The sequence below is a fragment of the Typopeltis vanoorti genome, chromosome 9 (genome assembly GCF_054136105.1).
Source record: "Typopeltis vanoorti isolate ZY-2024b chromosome 9, IOZ_Tvanoo_1.0, whole genome shotgun sequence".
NCBI classification, from domain to species: Eukaryota; Metazoa; Arthropoda; class Arachnida; order Uropygi; family Thelyphonidae; genus Typopeltis; species Typopeltis vanoorti.
This window is the reverse complement of record NC_143557.1, coordinates 135,544,725-135,566,679: the sequence shown is the minus strand read 5'-3', so window position 1 is coordinate 135,566,679 and position 21,955 is coordinate 135,544,725. Positions and strand designations below refer to the sequence as shown.

At 36.2% G+C, this 21,955-nt stretch overlaps 1 protein-coding gene across 5 annotated transcripts in view; it reads right to left on the bottom strand.

Annotated features, from left to right (window-relative positions):
* Positions 1-21,955, bottom strand: part of LOC150103595 (CD109 antigen-like) — a 716,838-nt gene that overhangs the window by 504,169 nt on the left and 190,714 nt on the right. For all 5 annotated transcript variants that reach the window (XM_090397638.1, XM_090397642.1, XM_090397639.1 and 2 more), the window contains 2 exons: positions 4,125-4,305; positions 1,225-1,393 (listed from right to left, as the gene is read on the bottom strand). In XM_090397638.1, the coding sequence (XP_090253764.1) occupies positions 1,225-1,393; positions 4,125-4,305 (350 nt within the window). The remainder of the gene's footprint in view (positions 1-1,224; positions 1,394-4,124; positions 4,306-21,955) is intronic.

The following is a 21,955-nucleotide window of genomic DNA, read 5'->3' as shown; positions in this document are numbered from 1 at the left end:
GTAATGCTGTGCTTTGAATGCAGATCAGATCTGCTATATCTCCTGGTACATTTCTCATACCTTTTTCAATTTGGGCTATCATATCAATTTTTGGGACTTGTCATGGCGTTACAGCGAAACTAAAGCCTTTCATAAGAAGATTTGTTTCATCTCTTGTCAGAACTCTTGAGGAGAGGGTAATTATTACTCTGGAATGATCTAGATGTTTCCTTTGCTTTTCTTTTTCTTTTAGATGGGAATTGAATTTTTTAATTAGGCTGCGTTTTTTCTTTTCGGACACCATTGTAGCTTTATTGTATATGATAGTGTGATATTGTCTATGTTATTCCATAGTTTGGACGGAAGTGATGTGGCAAGTTCGTTATGTATATTACATGTATCCTGGTTAATCTTGGACAATCCTGCTCTAGTAGCTGCAATTCTTTCTCTCAATATAGCTAATTCCATTCTTTTGTATATTCTGTTAGCCTTATTGGATTTGAATGCGCATTTGATTTTTATGAACTTGGGAACAGTTTCATTGTCTCTGCAACCCATTAAAAATATCAAACGGTTTATAAAGTTCTGCTTTATAATTTCTCAAAATGTGAAACTTGAGACCAATTAAACTCACCATGGGTTTCTATAATCATGCGGAGGTTTCTGTGGTTAAAAAGTTCAATCGAATTATTTCGGTTTTGTGACCACATTTTTAATAAAAAAGACTGTTTTTTAAAACTAAACAAGTACTAAAAAACAAACCTGGCAAGTTTCGTTAGTTGTCAGACTAACATCTTCAGGGGTAAAGATAACTAACAGTTTAAAGCACAAACTATAAGAAATTACGAAAAAAACAAGTTCATTTGTTGGTATTATGAACATAAAATTCGTTAAAAAACTGAATAATAGATCTATACAACCGTTAATACTTGTTAGCTGGAAACAATGTTATTTGATGTCACGTTCTGTGGTTCACTTTCACTTTGTCTGAGGTCTGAACTGGGTAAATTTTTGATAAACGCTGACCAAACTTGATTTAAAATCAAACCTTGATTTTTGTTGCATTGCGTAAAAATAATAATAATAATAATTATTATTATTATTATTATTATTATTATTATTATTATTATCATTATTATATAAAATTTGCAAATCAGTTTAACAAAATCATTGGCAAAGAGTCATTATTAGTCATATTATTATCACTGCTAAATGAGATTTAAGTTTCCATATAACTAGTAATACCTGTTTGTCCTTGCATATATATGGGACGATCAGTTTGAATAAAAATTGTCATAGATCTTTGAGAAAATTCAAGATAGGTTTCATTGAGAAATGCTGTTCCACCCAGAATTCCATTAACATTGCCTTCAACTCTTAATTTATATATTCCAGGAACACTAGTTGGAGGTACCTGAAATGTAATTTGTTTTTTAATTTAGCAAACTTAAATACTAATAAATTGATATTGTCTTAATAAAACAGGCATCAGAATAATACAGTAATTACATTATTTAATCAAACTAAATTTTGCCTTGATCACCAAAGCATTTTCATGGAACACAAAGAGCTAGTATGCAATTTAAGTAATTGCACAATTGCACAATTTAAGTAATTGCACATCTGTGGATATCAGCACAATTGCTAATATGTTTGTGGATATTTGTGATGGATGTTTGTGATTGTGTTTAGTGCCTTTTTCCCAGTGTGAGACTACTAACCCACTTATCATAGGCTTAAAGTGGCTTGAAAAAGTTCCATGTTTGGTCTCTATAACAGAGTTTCTAGACTATGAAAAAATAAATAAAAAATTACAAAAAAATATATACATAATTAATAAAAATAGAAAAAGAAAAATCCTAAGCCCACCCATGGTACAAATGTACTATAGGTTTACTAATAACTCTTCATGGGTGGAACCCACATAAAAAAAAAGTCTTATAATAATGGTCTTCCAGATTTTTGACAGATTGAAGTAGCTGTTTTTATTTAAGTTGGGTGAACATAATTGGGATTTTAAGACCACTTTTGGTCCTTATGTCTGTCTATCGATTCATTTAAAAGCTTCTAAGAATTAAATCTCTTTCTGTATAGCAACGGTATTTTTTCTGTGCTGGATATTCATCATATATATTTATATTCATTATATACATCACAGGGAACCAATATGTTGTCTGGGAGAGATGCATTATGAGGAAGACATACAACTGGCTTTATGAAGATTACACAATCTTCTTCTTCTTCTTCTTCTTCTTCAACCTTTTGGTTCTGTCCACTGCTGGACAAAGGTCTCCCCATGATTTTCCAGATCACTCGGTTTTCTGCCTCTGCCATCCATCTCACTCCTGCAATTTGTTCCAGTTCATCCCTCCACCTTCTTCTCGGTCTTCCTCTTTGTCTTGCTCCATCCATTGGTCTCCACTCTGTTGTTTTTCTAGTCCATCTCCCATCACTGCATCTGGCAATATGACCAGCCCATGTCCACTTAGCCTGTTTAATGTATTTTACAATATCCATGACACCTGTTTGAGATCTAATGTAAGGTTTTAAAAATTGGGAAACAAAGATGGGACATAGAATTTATTCTTGGTGTGGATATATTGTTGGAGGTGGAGGAAATAAGGGATCTTGGAGTGATAGTGGTTAAGGATCTGAAATTTAGGGGACACATTGCCAAAATTGTGAGGACAACACAAAGAATTCTTGGAATGATGCAGAGGACACTGACTTGTAGAAGTAAGGAGATTCTTGTTCCATTTTATAAGGCTTTGATTAGGCCACACATGGATTACTGCACCCAGATTTGGTCGCCTGGTTTTCAAAAGGATGAAGAGATGTTGGAAGGGGTCCAGAGGTAGTTTCTGATCTCTGGAATGTCAAATATGAGGAAAGGTTGAGAAGATGCAATTTGCAGAGTCTAGTGGATAGGAGGGCCAGCAGTGATCAGTGATTGATAGAGACCTACAAATTGGTAAAGGGTTGTTATAGGATCAATGTTGGAGAAGTTTTACAGAAACGGTAGGAGATCAGGAGAGAACCATAGATCATCCCTGGAAGATGTATAAGGAGGGTGTGAGCGGGGGGGGGGGGGGGTGATTGTAATATGAATGATTGTAATGCCCTAACTGAGAGTGTGGTGTCTGCAGAGAATTTCTGTGTGGTATGATGTGGTATGATGATGAGCTGTGTGTATGACAAAAGGACCTCTTAAATGAGTCTTTGACTCCATGAAGTCTTGGGATAATAATAATAATAATAATAATAATAATAATAATCAGTTTAAATATTTCTTCTAGGCACGCTGTGAATAATTTTGAAGAGACTGTGTCGCCCTATCTTATACCTCTCTGTATTTCCACAGTAGAGATGTTTCCATTGAAATGAATTGCTACTGTTGAATTGATGTATGCTGATTTGATGGTCCTGACATATAGTTCCTGCACTTGTTAGTTTTGTAATGCTTTAAGTATTGCACAAGTTTTTACTGAATCAAAGGCTTTCTCATAATCAATAAAACCAAGACATAATGGTAACTGATATAAATTACACCATTTCATAATCTGTTGTACAACTTGAACATAGTCCAGTGTACTGTGTAGTAAAGTCACTTCGAAAGACTGCGTGTTCTTTTGGTTGTGCTAGGTGTAGAGTGTTACAAAGCCTATGAGCCAAGACTTTTGTAAACACTTTGTAAATCACCAATAGTAGACTGATGGGTCGGTAGTTCATCAAGTCTTCTAGTTCACCTTTTTTATGTATCAAAATTAGGATGGTCTTCTTCCATATATACAGGCATAAGACTAGTCACCGTATCCTAAAATTATGGTTACGAAAACCAATCTGGGAAGATTGTGGGCATTAAGAACCTGTAAAGAAGTGCTGCATATTATTATTATTATTACTAGACTGAAAACATGTGCAAATGAGGAGCAGTCAGAGCAACTGAAAATAATAGTTTAAAAAGGACTTAATATTCAACAAGGCTAGAATAGTGGGGTAGATAATGACTGTGTGTGTGTGTGTGTGTGTGTGGTAAAAAAGTAAAAATGGAGTGACAGCATCCCAGAAAAATAAGAAAAGTTAATTTTCAATTATTTTACTCAAGCTGCTTATTAAATTTAAAAGAAGGAAAAAAAAAAACTTACCTTCAAAAGAATTGTTTCAGGAACATTTGTTTTGCATTCTTGTGAAGTTGATGCTAACTCTACTGAATTACGCTGTATGGAAGCCCTCACTGTGATAGGGAACATCGATTTAAATATTGTAACACTAACTCTGTAAACTTGTCCCGGACGCACAACTTTGGATGCCAGAACAAAGTATGTTCTATGCACAATAAATAAATATTAGTATACACAAAAAAACCAATCATAATTTATCAATAATAATGCAATGTTAACTGACCTTTGTGAGTCTAGTAATGCCTGAGAACTGAAGCCCAACACATGCATAATCAGATAATGATATAAATATATATTTATATTGATGTATTAATAACATGCTAAGCTTGCTCAGCTTGATTTCTCATATGCACTAAAAATTAAAAATAAAAACGGATACCTAATAACTGCAGCAGAAACCACATTTTATCTCTAAAACAACTGATTCAATGTGAGTGAAAATAGCTATTCCTAATGTTAGCCAAAACTGCTACCATATCCATCAATGGTGAATTGTCAATCCATGGACCAGAAAGCAGCAGAAACATTAATGCATTATGTGTAACTCTTTATTGCATCTTTTTCCCATTCAAAAAGTTATTTTTGGTTAATGATTGATTCACACAGATTATAAGGGGGAAAATTGTTCAGTAGCAATTTTAGCTATAAAAAGAAAAATGTTCTATTTAAAATACTTTAAAGCATTCAAATCCCCTTCCTCCTCTTCTCATTTAACTCTGTACTTTTAATGAAAAGATACTGGTGCTATTGAAAAGACGTTTTTAATAAGATGTATGCTATCATCTGCTTCACTTATGGTTTTAGTAATGCCAACAAGAAAGATGGTGTTGTGGAATACCAATGGTAGTTTCCCAATTATACTTTCTATAATCAATAAGTTTTTATTGATGCACAGAAATATCTACAGAGTACTGAATATTTTTGGTGTAGTATCCAAACATGATGTCAACCATCAAAATAACATACTATGAATGTATAGCATGAAATGACTGATTGGAAGGTACACAACAAAGAGCTTTTAGCTCCATACCTTTTGCAAAAAGTATATTTGCTTAAAGTATGAACCACAAATAAATTTTTTTCATTGGAGTGTTATTATTATTATTATTATTATTATTATTATTATTACCCCAAGACCTCATGGAGTCAAAGACTCGTGTAGGAGGTCCTTTTATCACGCACACACACAGCTCATCATACTGTGCCTTGAACACATTCAAACTCCTTGCAGACACCACACTCTCAGGCAAGGCATTCCAATCATTTACAACTCTGCATGAAAAAAAACCTATCCCTCACTCCCCTGCTCACACCCTCTTTATACAGTTTCCAGGGATGACCTCTGGTTCTCCCCCCAATCTCCCACTATTTTCTGTAGAACTTCTCCAGCACTGATCATATAACAACCCCTTACCAACTTGTAGGTCTCTATCATATCTCCTCCTCCTGTCCACCAGACTCTGCAAATTACATCTTCTCAATCTTTCCTCATACTCGACATTCCAGAGGTCAGAAACTACCTTAGTCAATCCTTAGTTATTTTCGAAAATACTGTTGAGTTTAGGTATACTGTATTTTTATTTTTTTAATCCCTATCCATGAAAGGCTGCAAACTTGTGTTACTTTAGTACAATGGGTGGAATAAGGATTAAATAATCTAGAAACCCATCTAAAGCCCAAAACCTGGAAAGTTTCAAGTCTCACTTCAGACTTCCAATAAGCCAAATCTACTACCTAAATACATTCATAAATAAATATTTCAATGGCAGGATTTGAAGCCAGGAACTGGGGTGGAGAGCAGAAGCATTATCCAGTCAACAATTTGTTTACTGATGAGGCAATATTTGCCAAAGATAGTGAAAGAAATACTCGTAAAGAGCATACTATAAAAAATTATACTATAAATCTAAATAAAGGATTAAACAAATAATATAATTTCTTGGCATCTTTAATTCACAGTATAACAAAGTGGAAAAACTTTCAACATCTATCTCTAATTCAGAGTATTTTAGTAATAACGTGTGACGCCTTTTGACTACTCATATATGGAAATATGCTTCTGCATTGCTTCAACCTTGGTATCATTTCTGGGGCTGTCTCCCACCAATGAGACCTCAATAAAGGTCAAAACTGGTCTGGGTAGTGATCTTTCCTATAATGTATAATGTATAATACTATGCATGTCTGTAAGGATATGTACTTTGCATTATGGGATACTAAAGCAAGTGATGTGAAGTCATTAGCTTCTATATATTAGTTACAGAACGTACAGTTGCTTCACATGCATACTTTGTTTGCTTACACTTGGATAAAGGATTAAACCCAGAATATAATTTTTCAGCATCTTTAATTCATGCAAAGGTGTAATAAATTTCCAATGCCAATTTTCATCAAATGTATTACTCCTGGTGGGAACAAATTTATCCACCCATATTTGATGAGAACCAGCAAATGCAATCATATTAATGAGATCCAGTTAATCTGACAATATGCATTCAACAATCTACTCAGCTGAGAACCATAACTTAATATTTTGCAAAATGAGCTGCCAGGACATTTGGAGAATGTTTCTTTACTGGAGAATATTTCTTAAGAGGGAGAGAGTAAATATTATGAGTGCTGCCAATTATAGGAATAAATCAAGAAGAAAAGCCATGGTTGCAGAGGAGGAACAGTGTGCAGTTTGTAGATGTCTGAAGTGAATTTGATGGGTTTTGAAAGAAACCTGCATATGTTTGATGCATTGTATTTGAATGACTATGGAATTAGATGTTTGGTGAATGTGTTATTAAGTGAGAGGTTGGAAGTGCAAAATCAAAGACACAGAGACACCAGAAAAAAAAAAAAAAAATTGGGGGCGGGGGGGGGGGGATATCAAGCATATGTCTAGCTACACCTGGACAAATAAAGATGAGTACAGAATACAAAAATCATCACACAATACCAAGTGCAGTTTCCCAGGTTTCGAATATGAATGGGTTGGTAATTATATCATGCAAGACAGGGCCCAGAAGTTGAACATGCTTAAGCATCAGTAATAATGAGCAGCAGAGGTTTTTGCATCAATCAGCCTGATCTGGCCAAACATTCTGGCATCAGTGAGACTTGGTTGAGAGAAGAGAATATACAGGGTGGCCTATAATTCAAGAAGGGGTTTAAAATGTGAATAACATTTTTGATTATTAATTTTTCATTATATTTTTTTCAGGTATTCTAAGGAATGTTTGGGAATTAATCATGGAAAAATTCAAAACCCAACAATGAACCAAAATCATGCAATTTTGCAACTGATTACACAGGCCTGTGATGAAACAGTTGTCTAAGAAGTAATAATTGATTCTTATAGATTTTTAGGTGCTGAGTCCAGAAAAAATAGTAAAAAAATTCCATCACCCACCAATTTCACCCAATTTCTAATTTTATAAATTTTATCATTTTTATTAGTGGTATTTGGATTTAAATTCAGCACATTGGTTTTCTGAAGTGCCTTTTTATGGTAAATAAAGAATTTCCATGAAACTTCTCAATCTTAAGATAGGAGAGGGAGGGAGGAATGCAGATAAAAGTGTAGGTGGCTACTTTGAATCTGATTTGCCGAGATAGCGGATGACTTTCCTGTTGTCACAGACACTTACATTTTCTTGTGTGATATTTTAGTTGAACTTGAACTTTTAGTAGTCATTGACTACTAAAGTTATCATATTTCTGAAAGATGGCATATTTTCTAAGTTAGTGTGAAGATTTAATTTAATGTGTTTGCTGGTTTTTTTAATGTTTTTACGTAGTGTAGTGTAGTGTAATAGTGTTGTGTCATTCGTTAAAATTCATTTGACTGTGTTTTAAGGGTGTTTGTAATGGCTTCAAGAGGTTGCAAAAATTCATCTAACATTTTCTGCTACATATATGGGGAGTTAGTGGTAAAAAAACAACAAAGAAACATTACAGATTTTGTGAAAAAAGTGTACTATGCATATTTTGGGATGAAACTTGGTGACTAAGATAAGCCATGGGCACCATATATAGTATGTTTCATTTGTGTAGAAGAACTTAGAAGGTGGTCGAAGGGAGAAGAAAAATCTTTCTGTTTCAGAATTCCCATGATATGGTGGGAACCTTGCAACCATACTGATGACTGTTACTTCTGTTCTTTGAATGTTCAAGGTTTTAATGTGAAAAATAAAAAAAGCATTTTCTATCCTAATTTACCATCTGCAATATGCCCAGTGGAACATGGTCCTGAAATACCCATGCTGACACCTCCACAAATTTTAGAAGAACCACTCAGCAGCAATTCAAATGAAAAAAATTGAAGATTTCAATGATGATGAATACAAAAGTGCCCTACCTGAACTTTTTTCATAGACCGATTTAAATGACTTCATCAGAGATTTTGGTCTTCCTAAGGATCTGCAGAACTGCTGGGCTCAAGACTAAATGAAAAGAATTTGTTAGTCCCGGCACTTCTTTCTCGTGGTTTAGATATAGAGAAAGAGATTTTCTTCCTTATTTTTCAGAGGAACGTGATTTAGTTTACTGTAGTGATATTCCTGGACTGATAAGCAAATTCAACGTAAAATGTGAAGTCATTAATTGGAGGTTGTTTATCGATTCCCGAAAAAGAAGCCTCAAAGCTGTGCTTCTTCATAATCACAATAAGTATGCTTCAGTAGTACGTTCCATGCATTTGAAAGAACGATACGAAAATTTAGCCTTCATTCTCAGCAAACTTAATTACAATGATCATGGATGGACAGTTTGCGGTGATCTTAAAGTCATATCTATGATTTTGGGACAACAAAGAGGATACATCAAATACCCATGCTTTTTGTGAGAGTGACAGCCGAGATCGAGAGTAACATTGGATCAAGAAGCCAAAAAGAGTCATGTTAAATTCTGGAAATAAAAATGCGTTACATGAAACTTTGGTTGCTCGGGAAAAAATCTTTTTACCCCCACTTCACATAAAGCTGGGATTGATGAAGCAATTTGTCAAGGCTTTGTCGAAAGAAGGAGAGTGTTTTAAATACATATTTTCAAAATTTCTGGGATTATCTACAGCAAAATTGAAAGAAAAGAATGTATTTTTATCAGTCCAGACATCAAGAAACTCATGAAGGATAAACTGTTTAAAGAAAAAATGGCAACTGCTGAAAAAGAAGTGTGGAAATCTTTGAAAGAGGTGGTGACCAAACTTTTAGGAAATCACAAGGACCCCAACTATGAAATGATTGTGGAAGACATGCTACAGAAATTCAAGGATTTGGGATGCTCTATGAGCTTAAAAGTGCAATTTCTCAAATCTCGTATAGACTACTTTTCTGAGAATCTGAGAACTGTCAGCGAAGAGCAAGGAGAACGATTCCACCAAGACATCAAGATGATGGAAAGAAGGTATCAGGGCAGGTGGAATGCCAACATGATGCCAGACTATTGCTGGATGTTGCACAGAGATGACCCAGGAAAAGAATTTCACAGAAAAAGTTCAAAAAGAAGATTTGAAGGAAAAAGATAAAGATGCCACAACGAAATATAAAACATGTACTAAAGATTAATCTTTAATTACTTTAATTACTTTCTCATTCCAAAATGTTTACAGAAAATTTTAAATACTGTTATTTTACTTAATTATAATGTGTTTTAAAGCTATTTTACTGTAATATTGAGATCCATTTTGTGAAAAATCCTTACATGATAGAGAAAAATGGAAGAGATATCAGATATCAGATTGAAATCAGTGGTCAAAAATAAATCAGAAACAGTTAATAGTTTCCAGACAACTTTTCATGACTCGAATTTTGCAGGCCTATGTTATCTGCAAAATTCGAGGTTTTATATAAACAGGTGTATATATAAACAAGCCCCAAAAAATCCAACAGACAGCTGAAGGAGAATATTTGTGCAGAAATTAGGGGTGCTGCAACCAAAAACATTAACAGCTGTTGTGGACATGCCGTAGAAAGGGCCAGTCTTTGTGAAGATGAAAATGGAAGGCATTTAAGTGATGTGGTTCTTTTTCATAACTAAATAAAAAAAAAATCTCCAGGTGCTGTATTTCATTACAGCAAAAAATATGAAAATAATTAATAAATAAAAAATTATTAAATGCTTAAACTCCTTCAAGACTTATGGGCCACCCTGTAGTTATAGGCAGGACACAACAAGTATGTATGCTCACTCATATGATCATGGCGAGATTTTGCTAACTGGTGAGCAACTGCAGAATGAACAAAATAGAATATGTTTTTTTTTTTATTTAATAAAAATTGAATACATAAATAACTGGAGTTCTCCACTGTCATTTTCTGGAATTCCTATTTACTTATTGAGACATATTATTAAAAAACTAGGGAGATTTTGGGTGAGTACATTTTTTGCATGGAGTAGGATTTTGCATAATTTGTAGACCCCTGGTTATAGGGATAGAATGTAAGGAGTATTGTATTTTCAGGAAGGGATACAGAGGAACAACAAAAGGAGGGTTTTTACTGATAAGAGTTGAAGAAACCTTGCTGGATGGAGATGAGACTCAGGTTACCAATGCATTTGACATAATGAGCTATTTAATTCCAGTACAGTAACGAGGGTATGAAACGCCTGTGGCAAGTGTCTAAATTGCGCCCCCCCCCCTTTAACCCAATGCAAGTGTCTAACTTGTGCCCCCTTAACCCAACGCAAGTGTTCTAACTTGCATCCCCTAACCCAAAAATGACAAAATAGTTTGAAAAATTTAAATGTAACAAGTTAAATTTTACTAAATGCAATATGTTAAATACTTACTATTAACCTCGTCAAAATGAGTTGCAGGGTGTTGCAGAATTTGTGTCTCTAAAGCGGTATATTGCCAAAATTTAAAAATACAATATAAAATAGCAGACTTTTATATCTGTTTATTTATTTTTATTTTTTACATTTTTTACGTTTTGCGCTCCAACCTAGTTGCGCCTGTGGCGGGTGCCTCTTTCGCCACGCCCTCGTTACGGCACTGATTTAATGATCACTTTATTAGTGTTCTCCTGGTACAGCAGGCTTTATTCCTAGAAGCATAAGGGGTGGAGAACTGTTAGAAGTGAATGAAGAGCATGTATTATGAATACTGAGTATGAAAGATGTCAGTAAAGCAATGGGAACAAGATCAAATTTTGCAAGGTATTTTAAGGGAATGTGCTATGCAAATAATCATGCCATTAACCTAGCTATTTAATGAGAGTCTTGCAATGAGAGAAGTTCCTGGAGAGTGGAAGGAGGATAAGACAGTAGGATTACATAAAGGTGATAGAACAGAGATATCAAACTGACTAGTTTATGTTTCTTCTGTAGTTGTTGATTTTGGAGAAATTGGTATAAACTTGTATATAGAATTGGGCAGATGAGGACAATAATTATGCAAACAAGAATGAATTTGTTAAGGGGCACCATTTAACCTGGATGTTAATGATACTGGAGAAGATTTGAATGGGGATATTCATTTGTTTACAGATGGTGCAAAGGTGGGAAGAAGAGAAGTAGAGTTGAAGTATGAGAAGTAGAGTAGATGTTGTGACTTTACAAGAGGACTTGAATAGACTGAGTAAATGGGCATGGGAGTTGGGATGACAATTCAATGTTACCAAGTGTGAGGTTTTAAAATTCAGAAAATGAACATGTGGTATAGAGTATACAGTTGGGTGGGGATGTATTAGTGGAGGAAATAAGAGATCTGGGGGATGATGGCAGATACGGATTTAAAAGTTAGAGGATTGGTTGCTAAATGTATGAGAAGAGCACAATGATTTCATGAAATGATGCAGAGGACACTGACTTATAGAAGTAAGGCGATTCTGGTTCCATTGTACAGACTATTGTGCACAGATTTGGTCACCTAGTTTGCAAAAGGATGAAGTGGTACTGAAAATGGTCCAGAGACAGTTGACTAAGGTGGTTTCTGGTTTTTGGAATACTGAGTACGAAAAAGGTTGAGAAGATGCCATTTACAGAGTCTAGTGGATAACAGAAGGAAGTGTGATATATATGATAGAGATGTACAAGTTCATAACAGTTTTTTTATCAGATTAACAACATAGGGTTTTGTTCATAGAATGGTGGGATATGAGGAAAGACAAGAAGTCATCCCTGGAAGCTGTATAAGGAGCAAAGGAATAAAGCAAGTTTTTTGCATGGACAGTGATGAATGATTGGAATGCATTCCTTGAGAGTGTGGTGTCTGCAGAGAATGTGAATGTATTTAAGGCAAAGTATGATTATTATTATCACCACCCCAAGACCCAATGGAGTCAAAGACTCATCTGGAAGGTCCTTTTATCACACACACACACAGCTCATCATACCGTGCCTTGAACACATTCAAACTCCTTGCAGACACCACACTCTCAGAGAAGGCATTTTAATCATTTACAACTCTGCACGAAAAAAACCTGCCTCTCAATCCCCTACTCACACTCTTTATACAGTTTCCAGGGATGACTTCTGGTTCTCCCCCTGATCTCCCACTATTCTCTGTAGAACTTCTCCACCATTGATCCTATAACAACCCCTTACCAACTTGTAGGTCTCTATCATATCTCCCCTCTTCCTCCTCTCCGCCAGACTCTGCAAATTACATCTTCTCAATCTTTCCTCATACTCGACATTCCAGAGGTCAGAAACTACCTTAGTTAGTCGCTTTTGGACTCTTTCTGACATCTCTTCATCCTTCTGAAAACCCGGTGACCAAATCTGGGCACAATAGTCCATGTGTGGCCTAATCAAAGCCTTATACAACAGAACAAGAATCTCCCTACTTCTACACGTCAGTGTCCTCTGCATCATTCCCAGAAGCCTTTGTGTTGTCTTCACAATTTTGGCTATGTGTCCCCTAAATTTCAGATCCTTATCAACTATCACTCCCAGATCTCTTATGTCTTCCACCTCCAACAATATATCCTCACCAAGTATAAATTCTGCATCCCATCTTTGTTTTACAAATTTTAAAACCTTACATTTTGCAACATTGAACTCACATCCCCATTTCTGTGCCCAATCACTCAATTTATTCAAGTCTTATTGTAAGGCCACAATATCTTCACTACTCTTCATGGTTCATCCGAACTTTGCAAACAACTGAATATCTCCATCGAAATCTTCACCAATATCATTAATATACAAGTCAAACAGTAATGGCCCCAAAACAGAACCCTGAGGCACTCCACTAGTGACTTTCCTTTTCCTGGATATAGCTCCCCAATACCCAACTTGTTGATACCTATCAGACAGCCAGTCTCCAATCCAACATACTAATCTAATATCCAACTCCATCTGCTCTAGTTTGACTATCAATTTATCATGAAGTACTCTATCAAAAGCCTTTGCGAAATCTAAGTATATCACTGTGTATCCTTCTCCTCTGTCCAAGGAAGCAGTCACTTTATTGTAATAAGTAAGTAGATTACTAAAACATGACCTCCCTTTAGCAAATCCATGCTGTCCATCAAAGATAATACTATTGTATGACAGGAGGACCTCCCATGACAAATCTTTGCTCCATGGAAATTTTAGGATAATATAATAATAACAATACTTTGTACATTAATGATACAGGAAATAATTTTGAAATCATTTGCTGCTGATACAAAACTGGGTAATGTAATAGTTAATCAATCCATGAAGAGTTTGCAGAACGATTTAAATAGGCTGATAACATGGACAAGAATAATGGATGCCAGTTTAATGTGAAAAATGTAATATTATGCATTTTGGGATAAAAAGATTACAATCTTCATATTACTCTGATGGAAATGTACTCCAGGAAATTGATGAAGTTAATTATAACAAAGTGATATAAGTAGTCTAAGGATTTGTTGTGGGAGGGCACACTCCATTCCATACGACTCAACATCTCCTCTACTTAATCCTCCATCTACACATGTCATCTACCACCCACCAATAGTAATAAATTGTATGTATTCTCTAGATGATTTGCCTGTATGTGGGATGAAACGTTTTTACTGAAGACACTGAAAAGGAGATTTAGGACATTATCATTCCCCTTTATATTTTATTTAGGTTACTGAAGAAGATATCTACAAGAAGATTAAGGAAATTATTATTCCTCTTTATAAACTTTGATATGGCCACATATTACTACTATGCACAGATCTGGTCACCTTGGTTTCTTGGAGATGACAAAGTGATATTATTATTATTACATGACACCTCCAGAGAGTCTAAAGATTCATCGAGGGGAGGGCACCTACTATCACTTTATTGTAATAAGTAAGTAGATTACTAAAACATGATCTCCCTTTAGCAAATCCATGCTGTCCATCCCTCTCCACCATTCAATCCACTAACTACAATGAGCCACAACTACTTTCATCATCTACACCAACGCCATCTGCTATCACCACTAGTATTTTCACAAACAATAACAAACATCCATGGCCATGGCGGGATTCAAACCCACAGTCTTTTGGCTGGAGTGGATATGTTAACCACTCGGCCACCCAGGCTGGCAGAGTGATGGAGAGGATCCAGAGGCAAGTGACTAAGACAGTGAGTGGTTTGCAGAATGTTCCCTGCAAGAGGAACAGAAGGTTGAGGATTTGTGGGCTGCAGGAAGTAGGTTGATATGCAGATAAGAAAGGATATGATAAAAATGTATAAGTTGCTAAAAGGGTTTATAGGACTTAAGCAGAAGAAATTTTTCATTATTTGACTAAAGAATCAGAACAAGAGATTCTCTAGAAAATGAGTAAGAGTGTAGATACACTGATGTCCAAAACTTAAGGACAAACACTATTTCTGAAGATTCAGATGAATCAGCTTGTGGTAATTTGTATAACTGACGATTTCGAATAGAAAGCAGGTACACATTCAAATTTTCGACAGAAAAAAAGGCAACTCAACAGAAAAAAAAAAAAAAAGGTAAAAGGCTGAACTAAGCAAATTGTGTTTGAAGGAAGCTCTTTTTGTGAAGGAATAAAGTTGCAAACTTAACTGTCTTGTAATGTCTCAAAAACATCATCTACCTGATTTCCCATAAAGAAAGAATTATTGGAAAGCTTGAAAAATGCTACAGAATTACTTATGCTGCCAGAGAGTTTCAAATCTCACATAGCATTGTACCCAGGCTCTGAACAGTGTTTCAAACTAATGGAATGTGTTCCAGATGTTTGCTAAGAGGTCGCCCTCACTCTACCACAGAGCAAGAATACAGATTTTTAGTTATAACAGCAAAACATAATCAAGGCACCATGGTAGGTCAGCTTGCAAGTTGGCTTTCTTCAAGCTCAGGTAGGTGGATATCTCGAGAAACTGTGGCAAGACATTAGTAAAAAAGTAGGCCTATATGACCAAAGTCTGCATCCCTTTATCCACAGCTCATCATAGAGCACGTATTCAGTGATGTTGTATCCATAAAAATGGACAAGCCACCAATAGGCTAATGTATTCTTTATAGACGAGAGTCATTTTAGTCTTTTCTCTAATTCTAGATGACACTTGATCTGGCATGAAAGTGTTACTGCTTAAAGTTCTTGAAAGGGATAGATACAGCGGTGCTGGGATCGTGGTGTGGGGAATAATTATGCTCAATGGATGCACAAAGCTACAAGTGCTGGAAAAAGGGACTATGAATGATGAATGATATTGCGACAAAGTTCTCAAACATCATGTTTGACTGGTCTGTGGTGCTGTAGACAAAGAATTAATTTTTATAGATGATAATGCCACACCACATTGTACACAAGCAGTGGAGATACTTCTGGAAACTAGGAATATTAATCAAATTGGGTGGCCATCATATTCCCCAGATTTCAACCCCATAGAACACGTTTGGGACACAATAGAGAGATGCATTGCTGCTTAGAATTCCCTGCCCCCCCCCCACCTCAGAAAACAAATTGGTCTGCTTATCCTTCAGAGGAGTGGATCAGTTTGCCACAAGAACTCCTGAATCATTTGGTGCTAAGCATATACATTGTGAGAGCTGCATCACAGTTCAGGGTGGACATATTCCATCCTGAAATATCTCACTGCACAGTTTTCTGTAAGCACTGTACATTAATTCCTTAACTATGTACTTAGGAAATTTGTAACTTTTTTTCCAAAAAAAATTACAATTTAATTTGTATGAAATTTATAACATATTTTTGTGTAACATAATTTACTAGTCTACTAGCAATAAATTTATGTTCACATTTGGCTGTAGTCATGAAACATTTTTCATATACAGGTAAAAATGTAGTTTGTCTTTAGCTTTTAGACACCAGTAGTGTAGTGAAGGCATGAGGCAAATGACATTATTAGCATATATGCAAAAGATTAACATTACAGATGCACGTTAAATATTGTCCATTAATGATAAAAAGAGAAAAAATATAACGAAATGATACTATACTATAAGCTGATTAGCATCATTCAGTGATGTCTAGTTCCTCCAAAACTATGACACATGGCAAAGAAATTCTTACTATGTAGCCCTATACCAAGCATTTTTAGAAGCTGCAACTTTTTAGAGATCTGTCATAATTCACAAATTACACATGCATCTCGCTGGAGGCCTGCCACTTGCCTTCCCCCACCCCCCCAACACCAACAAGGTACTTTGCTGAAAGTTTATTTTTCACTTGGTTAGACTATAATAAATTTAGTTTAATCCTTTATCCAAGTGTGAGCAAACAAAGTTTGTGCCTGAAAGTATCTTCAGGACTGCGGTAAGGTGGTACAACACCGGCAAATCGTTGCAAAAGTGGAGCAAGCTAACATCTTCCTATCTCAGTATCTCCCATAATGCAAAACACATCTCCTTGCGGATATGTATAGTGTTATGCATTAAGGGAAGGGCCACTACCTAGACTAGTTTCGACCTTTATTGAGGTCTCTTCAGTGGGAGCCAGGCCCAAGTGCAGATACCAGGCAAAAGCATTAGAAAGGTCATCTCTACCATCTCCACTTTTGCAACGAGTTGTCTGGTGTTGTACCACCTTACCCCAGTCCTGAAGATACTTTCGGGCACAAACTTTGTTTGCTCACACTTGGATAAAGGATTAAACTAAATTTATTATTGTCTAACCAAGTGAAAAATAAACTTTCAACATCTTTCTCTAAATCCAGAGTAATTTAATAAAAAGGTGGCACACCGTTCGGCAACTCCTATAGGTAGAGATGACCTTGCTAATGCTTCTGCCTGGTATTTCCACTTGGGCCTGGCTCCCGCTGAAGAGACCTCAATAAAGGTCGAAACTAGTCTGGTAGTGGCCCTTCCCTTAATGCATAACATTATACATATCGAAAGGAGATGTGTTTTGCATTATGGGAGATACTGAGATAGGAGTGATGTTAGCTTGCTCCACCTTTGCAACGAGTTTCCCAGTGTTGTACCACCTTACCCCAGTCCTTTCAGGTGCAAACTTTGTTTGCTCACACTTGGATAAAGGATTAAACTAAATTTATTAAAGGTACTTTGCTACTGTTTTGAGAGTCCCTCTTCCATTCTTTCTGTGTCTAGAGTACATCAATTTTCTTCTATTAATGAGAATATATTGGAAAGGACCAGATAACTATCTAAGGTGATCTCTGATCTCTGGAATGTTTGGCATGTAAGAAAGCCCAAGGAGATACAATTTTCAGAGACTTGTGAACAGGAGGAACATGTTTAAGACATGTGACGTGGTAAGAATTTTTACTATATTATTGTGGAATACAATTTTCATAGAACAGGGATAGAACAAGATTTCATACCTGAAAGGAGTATAAAGAAGGAGCAAGTGTTTATTGTTGATGAGTGGAATGCAGGGTCTGAGAGTGTGATAAGTGAGAAAACAGTAAATGAGTTAATAATGTTGTATAATGATAATAACATACACAATCAACAGCAGAAATCCTAATGAAGAGTCCTGTGATATGCTATCAGCCACATGACTTCACTTTGATTCGAATCCACCATGTACTATTCTCTGATGCCTATCAGCTACATTCATTAATTTTAACAGGTTTAGCCCTATTTTCATTCTCCAGCTTATTATTATTATTATTATTATTACCCCAAGACCTCATGGAGTCAAAGACTCATCTGGGAGGTCCTTTTATCACACACACATCTCATCATACTGTGTCTTAAGCACACTCAAACTCCTTGCAGACACCACACTAAGGCAAGGCATTCCAATCATTCACAACTCTGCACGAAAAAAACCTGCCTCTCACTCCCCCTACTCACACCCTCTTTATACATTTTCCAGGGATGACCTCTGGTTCTCCCCTGATCTCCCCCTATTCTCTGTAGAACTTCTCCAACAGTGATCCTATAACAACCCCTTACCAACTTGTAGGTCTCTATCATATCTCCCCTCTTCCTCCTGTCCACCAGACTCTGCAAATTACATCTTCTCAATCTTTCCTCACACTCGACATTCCAGAGGTCAGAAACTACCTTAGTCAGTCGCCTTTAAACCCTTTCCAACATTTCTTCATCCTTCTGAAAACCCGGTGACCAAATCTGGGCACAATAGCCCATGTGTGGTGTAATCAAAGCCTTATACAACGGAACAAGAATCACCCTGTTTCTATACGTCAGTGTCCTCTGCATCATTCCCAGAAGCCTTTGTATTGTCTTCACAATTTTGGAGATGTGTCCCCTAAATTTTAGATCCTTATCCACTATTACCCCCAGATCTCTTATTTCCTCTGCCTCCAACAATATATTCTCACCAAGCAGAAATACTGCATCCCATCTTTGTTTTCCAAATTTTAAAACCTTACATTTGGCAACATTGAACTCACATCCCCTTTTCTGTGCCCAATCACTCAATCACTAGTGACTTTTCTTTTCCTGGATATTGCACCCCCATACACAACTTGTTGATATCTATCAGATAGTCAATCTCCAATCCAATGCACTAATCTAATATCCAAGTATATTACTGTGTATCCTTCTCCTCTGTGTAATGGATTTATGTGCAGGATCAGCTGAAATGTCTCAATAATGTCCAACAATATCATGATCTAGTCATTTCTCTTACCCAACTCAAATGTCATTTTATTATAGAAAGTAAGCAAAACATCAGCATTGTTATAATCAAATTCTTGGTATATACTCTAAAAGGGTATACAGAATACTATGATGGTACTACATGAAAGTTTACTTCATTACTAACTTACTGTTGACAATTTTCTCCAAATTAATCTGTCAGGACTCCAATATTGTCAGTTCTTATATTTTGATCTTCTAGGGCAATCTTAACTGCCAATCCACCTATACCTTGCTCTTCCTCTAAGCCTTTTTCATCTTGGCAAAACACCAATCTGTTTACATGACCATACTACATGAAATTAGCTCTGCTCACACACTCTTGAATGCTAATAGTGTGAGGTTCCTAATATCTTCATTTATAAAGAGAGAGGGTACTCATGAGGTAACAGTAGCAGTGGTGTGTAAGAAGAGCTCTGGATTCAGATAAGTTATTTTTGAAATAATTAATTGTATATGAGTGATTGTTTGAGTAAGAGCTGCTATAAAAGTTATGCACTACTAGTATTATTAGTGTGTGGGATATTTTGCTTAAACTTAATTATAAATTCGTTGTTTTTGGCCCTTAGAATAGTAACAGGCAGAGGAAAGATGGCGGCAACTTTGTCAGTGCATGACTTTAACTTCGACTTCAGTCGTTTCATGAAGTGCAAGTTGTGCTGCATGTATTGTTTTGATTACATAGATGGTTTATGGCCATTTAGGGCTAATGGAAGGAGGGTATGTGCGAAGCATGAGCTAAACAAGGATTTGATGAGTGCTAATATGAATTTAATGACAGAAAGTGTTAGTAGCGAAAATGTTGTGGGAAGAATGAGTGCTCGTTCGAAAGAGAAGCATGGTATGAAAGAAAGGCAAAAAATTGTTAAAAAATCATTGAAAAAGAAAATGAGTGATTTGAAAACCATAATGGATGGTAAAAAGAACAAAAGTGAGGTGAACAGGGCAGAAAGAAATGAAATTGAGAGAATGAAAGAAACCGAAAATAAGAGACGAAAGTAGGAAAAATCGAAAGAATGAACGAATCCAGAAATAGTGTGACACAAGGTTCAAAAGTGGGAAAATGAAAAGAATGAATGAAAATGAAAGTTGGATGCATGGACTGAAAGTACAGAAACTCAAAAGGATGAATGAGAGTGAAAGTTTGAAGCATGAGTCAAGACTTCAAAAATTAGAAAGATTGAATTATAGAGAGAATGTGATGCGAGATTTGAAAGTTGAATTAGGTTGGATGAGGCAGGAGATGAATTGGATGGGGAGTGAAATTAAGAAAATCTGGGTGAAAATGATTAAAACAAATCAGGTAGGTATGAAAGAGTTAATGAAAGATGAGCGAGTGGCAGTGTATGACGACTCCATTTTAAAGGTGTGCTGGATGAGAGGATGTACGAGGTATGTTTCCCAGGTGGTAAAATGAGTAGAGTGATTGAAGCATTGGATATGAGAAGGGAGCGAGCTGATGGTTTTAATAGGTACGAATGAACTTGACAGAAGACAAAGAGCACATCGGAATGGATATCAGGAAACTGCTTAGATGGATAAAAGAGAATAGTGTGATAGGAAGGGTAGTAAGCATGTTGCCTAGATATGACTGTGGTGAGATGAGGCAGAGAGCAAGAATTATGAATGATATGTTAGCTGAAATGTGTGAGGAGAGCAGGAGTACAATTTCTTAATGTGTGGAATGAGTTTGAAGGACGAAGTGAACTGTATGGGAGCGATGGACTGCATTTGAGTGGTTATGGTGTGAGTTGCTGTTGCTGGAAGGTAGAGAAGTGAGTACAGAATGAATCAGATCAAGTGGGAAGTCATGTGGAAGAGCAGGAGATTCATCTAATTAAAGACCAGGAATGACCTGGGATCAAGAGGAAACAGTTGGAATTGAAGAGGGTTCTAAAATGAATAAGCAGAAAGGGAAATGGCCCCAGTTGAGCATGGAGAGATCACATTGAATGAGTGGTATCAGTGGAACTACCTGTAAATTCAGGAATGAGCTGTTGTGTTTATATACAAATGCTAGAAGTGTAAGAAACAAGGTAGATGAAATGATTGTACTAATTGAGTCTGTTCACCCAAAAATTGTTGGAATAAGTGAGACATGGTTAGATGAGGACGACATCCTGACAGGAATAGAGATGGAAGGGTATGATGTGTTTTGTGAGGATAGAAGGGGTAAAAAGGCAGGGTGAGTGCTATTGATGATAGAGAAAGAGTCCATATAAAGTAGAGATGCAAGAGGGAAATAGCACCAGTGGTTTTGAGTCAGTATGGTGTGAGACAGAGGTGAATCGAATGAAATACTTGGTTGGATGTTGTTATAGACCAGGTAATGTGGATGGAAGTGACTATGAAATGTATAAACAAATTAGGCAAGCAAAGAAGAAAAGAGTGATCATTATGGGTGATTTTAATTATGGCAATACAGACTGGAAAAATGAGATAGCAACTGGAAGCAAAGAAAATGAGTTTCTTGAATTTTTCAGGGATAACTACCTCAGACAGTACGTAACAGAGGGCACACGATAATTGAGGGTCTTAGATTTGGTCATCTCATCAGAGGATGTAATTATAAATGAGGTGTCAAATCACCCACCAATTGGTGAGAGTGACCATGAGGTGATTACCTGGGTGGTTGCCAGCAGTGCGAGGACCTCTGTAAAAAAACGGTATATGTGGAACTACAAGGTGGGGGGGGGGGGGTTACGAAGAGCTTGCAGGGTGCAGCATTGCACGAGGCGTTAGATGAAAAAGATCAATGCAACTTGAGAGATTTTCAAAATCTATCTAGTAG